This window comes from Arachis hypogaea, chromosome 3, assembly GCF_003086295.3.
Source record: "Arachis hypogaea cultivar Tifrunner chromosome 3, arahy.Tifrunner.gnm2.J5K5, whole genome shotgun sequence".
Lineage (NCBI taxonomy): Eukaryota > Viridiplantae > Streptophyta > Magnoliopsida > Fabales > Fabaceae > Arachis > Arachis hypogaea.
In genome coordinates, this window is record NC_092038.1 from 106,481,788 (window position 1) to 106,487,121 (window position 5,334).

General features: G+C 29.9%; 1 protein-coding gene across 4 annotated transcripts; it reads right to left on the reverse strand.

Annotated features, from left to right (window-relative positions):
• Positions 1 to 301: 301 nt before the first annotated feature.
• LOC112790847 (uncharacterized) lies at positions 302 to 3,142 on the reverse strand. Of its 4 annotated transcripts, none has more exons than XR_003196943.3 (5): positions 2,525 to 3,142; positions 2,095 to 2,162; positions 1,950 to 2,000; positions 1,667 to 1,798; positions 302 to 582 (listed from the first exon to the last, which is right to left on the reverse strand). XR_003196943.3 is itself a non-coding variant. In XM_025833437.3 (5 exons), the coding sequence occupies exons 1-5, from the start codon at positions 2,697 to 2,699 to the stop codon at positions 519 to 521; spliced, it is 519 nt and encodes a 172-aa protein (XP_025689222.1). In that variant the 5' UTR covers positions 2,700 to 3,134; the 3' UTR covers positions 302 to 518. The 4 variants fall into 4 exon arrangements, 2 of the variants coding, with proteins under 2 accessions (XP_025689222.1, XP_025689223.1); XM_025833437.3 differs by having other exon boundaries at positions 2,496 to 3,134; XR_011880078.1 differs by lacking the exon at positions 302 to 582 and adding an exon at positions 851 to 1,402.
• Positions 3,143 to 5,334: the final 2,192 nt, after the last annotated feature.

Below are 5,334 nucleotides of genomic sequence, written 5' to 3' on the forward strand. Positions count from 1 at the left end.
AAATTGTATTCGATCTACTTTCTATATTAAGACCATCATAATCATTTTTTTTCATATTACATCATCAAAATTATAAACACATAATAAAGTCATGAAAAAGTTAATTACCATAAAAGAGTTAAAAAAATATTTATTATTAAAATACTTTTGTCTATAAATGTAATCAAACTAAAATAAGAAAAAATAATTAAACAAAAACAAAGAAAACCTTTAAAAAGATCACAAATCACAAATAAATTAAAATGTACTAATTAATTCACCTAAAAATTCCTTAATCTAAATAAGAAAAAAACATATACTCTAGACATCAATCATTTATATTATTATTAAAACTTGTCCCAAGCTCATCTTGCGCAGAAACAAACATAGTTGAAGGAAGTGAAAGATTCAACTTTTTACATAAAGTATAAAGTGTCTTTTCAATAGAACCAATCTTTTTTTTTTTTTGTTGAACTTTTAGTTGATGTCCTTGATCTTTTAACTTGTGCTCAGCATCATTCAACTTATCCTCTTACTCTTTATTGATCATTTTTTGCTCCTTTAATGGACAAGTGTTTTTTCATTTTTTTTAGAACCTGACATCTAAAACAACATAAAAATTTATAAGATTAGTAACACATGTTGCATTTAATTTTCAATAACATATACATCATTGAAATAATTAAAATAATAACAATGTAAAATAATACTTAGTTGCCAAAACAATCAATTAGGATGTAAAATAAAGTGCTACTGTGCTTTAGTGCTAATATATGTACATATGAGCATTAATGAGTAAAACTATATGCATACATATACTACAAAAAAAACTAATTTAGAAAAAGGAACTTCACGTAACAAATTTCACGAATGTCTAAAATTTGTAGTTTATTAGGAATGATAAGTTTTTTTTGTGATCACTACAAACTCTCAACAATTCCAACAAGGGAGTGAGTCACAAAACAAAGTACCAGAAACATAAAAACAAAGTTTTCAGATAATCATCAATAAAAAGATCAAAACAAGATGCTAAGACTACAATCATAAAACAAATAATGCAGAATCTACTGAACTACCATATATGAAATATAAAAAAACACCTAACTCTTTTTTATAGTCTCCTTAACTCTTGCAAATCACCCTCCTCTCCATTCGTTCCAAATGCCACTGATGCTTATACATCAGTATATGACCAATCAACACCTCCATAGTAATCACCACATATATTTCCTCCTATTCAGCTCCAAAACAACATGTTCCAAGAAGACAATCTGATCTATAAATAACTTGCATTTTTGCGACAAAGAACTGCAGTTCCTTCATTTCATGCTCAAAGATTATCTCATAAAAATACCTCCAATAAAAAAAGAACCTCAACCTCCAGTTTCACTTTAATTAAATCTTTTCTTCTGCTACTTGAGGCCTATAGACAATACATAAACCACATTGATAAATCTTTTCTTTTTATACACCCTTTCAAAACCACCCATCTAGATCCACGAACAAAATATCACATAGAAAAAATTCTTTCACCATATACATATTATGCCACTAGAGGAATAAGCTAATAAAGTATACAAGGTCCAATTTAAACCAATTTTTGGACACTAATAAGGTATATAAGGTCTAGAAAATAATTAGAAAATAATATGATGATTCATAAATGATGCATTGCACTCTGCCTCACCTCATTCTCGTTGATTCCTGATGCATTGCAAGAATTCGGAGACGGCGACCTGTTTGATGGTATTGAAATACGGCACAGTTGCACATTCTGTTTGGGGACCATCTTGTGCTGCAAAGCTTGCTTGTAGCTATGCTGTTCATCAACATAATAGATTATGAGTTCACAACTTTCCTCCATTTCTAAAATGCTTTGAATAAAAGCAAGCAACAAGCAATGGTTTCAACTTCCAACATTTAACCACACAAAATATGGAGAAAGATATATATAGGAAAGCGTCTCTTACAATAGCTCTATAATACTCCCTCTCACGGAAGAATGAATCACCAAGTAGCACCTGCGAAATGGAAGCAATAAACATTTTAGAAGATTGAAAACTTAATAAATATATGAAGAGAAAAAAATTAGAAAACTTGAAAATTTGCACAGACCAAGCTGTCAGCTTTGAGGTGGGGACGGATTCAGTATTTGCAGCAGGTGAAGAAACAAGAAAACAACTCTGTTCAAAACACCATACAAAGGATACAATCAAAAGGGCAACAAAAATGAAAAAGGAGAATCACTGTAATGCAATTGTACCAAATGCATTTTTAGTTAACAATGCAGAAAGTAACCAATGCATAAAAATTTTTTTCAAATTCACCAATCATTCCCAATATTTCCTATCACAGACCAAGTAAGAACAAACCCTAACTTCTTAATAAGCCTCTAATCTTATACTTAGAAAGACCAAAGGACCATTGATAAACCTCCAAGCCATAATCTGACAAAGAGAACCATCATTAACAAGCAAATTGACAAAGAAACAAACAAGAATCACATCACTGCATACAAAAAATTGAGACTTGGCAAAGGACCCACAAAGGCGCAAAGTGGCAAGGGTCGGAGGTTGGCAGGGGTGCGAGGTCCGAGACCGGAGAGGGGGCCACATGCAGGAGGCAGAGATGAGTGGGCGTGAAAGTTGTGACCTATGAGCGCGAACTACGAGGGTGGAGGTTGCCTGAGGTGCAAGGTCGGGTGCAAGGTCTGAGACCATAGGGTCGGAGGCAGCCAAAGGCAGAGGCAGAGTAGTGTGAGCGAGTTAAGGCTCTGTAACCTGTGAGCACAAAGCACGAGAGAGGGTGGTGGTCGCCTGAGTTGCGAGGTCGAGTGCGACCTAAAAGTTGCAGAGCAGTGGGAGTGATCGGGTGAGGGCTCTCTGTAAACTGAAACCAAAAGGGCTCTCTGTGAGGGGAGAGCAGTTTGTGAGAAGGAGATCAAAAACTGAAACCAAAAGGACAATTTTGAATAAAATTTAGATTTTTGGCGCTCCCGGGTAGTGCAAAGTTTGTTGGGGCAGTGATGTATTCTCGACTCTGTGTTGGATAGGGTCCTTCAATTCACCTTATGATCCTCATCCTACTGGATGAACTCAAGTGCCGTCTGAGACTCTGAGCTCTTTCATTTTTAATATTTTTAAAATGTAAATTGCAAATGATTAAAAAAAGGTGTAAAAATATTAAAAACCATATAGGACTACTTTCATCTTTGTTCTCCATAGGCATGTTTAAAAAAATTGATAAATAATAGACTGAAAAAGTCTTATTTCGAGCCCATTATTTCTTTTAAATACAAATAATCTCTTTAATTTATTTTTAAGAATAAGAGGTGGTTTGCTTTAAAATAATTACATATATTAAAATTTTAAATTAAATTATATCTAATTTTTACCAACAAATTAAAAAAAGATAAGATTAAAATATTGATACTTAAAAGATAAATTATAAAACATTAGTATCTAAAAATTAAATATTTAATAAAATTAAATTTAATTTTAATTTTAAATTATTGAAATTAAGTTGTATTTTTGAATATTCATTATATAATAATTTTAAAAGATAAATATAACAAAATCAAAGTTGATATTAATGTTTGCTAAAAAAAATTTAAAATATATTTCAAAAAAATATTTGTAATTATTTAAACAAACATAAGATATATATATATATATATATATATATATATATATATATATAATCATTTTTAATTATAATCATTTATAATTGTTTATAATTAAGCGTTTCTTCAATTGTTATAAAGGTACCGTGGCATAAAATTCATTATGCCCATATCCCGGATACTAAATATTTGATTTATGCACAACTTCGTAGTTGTACCATATTTTAGGTGCACTAGAGATACGTTTAATATTTGTTAAATTATATTTAGGAGATTGAGTATTTACGATATGTGTTTAATGTGCCTTAAGTTACAATATCCGGAATATGTAAACTGTAAAGTAGCGTCTATTAGTAAATATTTCATGTGTGATGAATTTCAACAAATAATATATTTCGGTAAACTAATTTTGTAATGGCAAAAAAATTTAGTTGCTATAAAAGACAGGTATATAAATAAGCACTAATGTACTAATTGATCCAAATTTTTAAAATATGTAAAATAATAAATGAGAAATTAATCAATACGATAATTATTTTATATTTTAATCAATGGGTTTTGGAATTGAGTTTTAGAAAAAAAAAGTATATTTTTTTTAAGTTATATATAATTAAGGTTATTTTAGAAAAAAATATATTTTAGAATAGTAAAAATATTTAGGATAATTCATAGGCAAATTTAAAATATAAACAATATTTTTTTACTAAATATTAAAATTTTTCAATAAACGTTTGAAATCAATTTGAAAACGGATGCACTTTCATACGAAATTTACAAATAATGTTATTTTTGTCCCAAATTTGTCGAAAAAAAATTTGGTTACTTCAAAGGGTTAGCTATAGTAAAAGCATTTAAGACTAATTATAGATAAATTTGGGATAGAATTAACATTTTTAAAAATGTGTCTCAAATCTGTCTGAAGTTATTGTGCATGTTCAGATGGAATACAAACGAATTATAGTTTTTTATCCAAAATTTGTTGCTAATTTGTATGAAAATTTTGGCGCCATCCAAAAATAATTTGGCGCCAAAATTTAGGACAAAATTTAGACAAATTTAGGACAGAATACCTTCTTCCGATGCCTCCACTAAAAGTTGTTTAAAATTTGTCTCAAATTTATCCAAAATCAAAAAGTCATTCAGACGGAATAAATTTTGTTTGAAATTTTCAATCGAAAAAATACTATGGCTACTTTTTGTAGAGTGCATATGGTATGAAGGTGAATTTTGACAAATCTCATACTATCTATTCTATGAATGTTTCTAAACAACGCAAGGATCTCTTCACTAGTATTTTTTCTATCTGCTTTGCTAATTCTCTGGAAAAATATCTTGGTGTCCCCCTTAAGTATGACAGAGTTACTAAAGCTGATTTTAATGATGTTGTAGATAAGCTTACTAATAGGCTAGCATCTTGAAAAGGTAGATTCCTTAATAAAGCTGGTCGGATTTGCCTTGCTAAATCAGTTTTATCTTCTATACCTATTTATAGGATGCAAGTAAGTCTTTTTTTCATCAGGTGTGTACTCTAACATTGATATGATTACTAGAAGTTTTATTTGAAGTGGTAGTCATAATAACTGTGGTATTCATTTAGCATCTTGAAGAGTTTTGACGGCTCCAAAAAAGTTTGGAGGTCTTGCCTTGCGGAAGTCACGGTTGCTCAATTTTTTTTGTTAGGAAAACTAGTTTGGCAAATTTTGATGAATCAAGAGAAGATATGGGTCAAAATT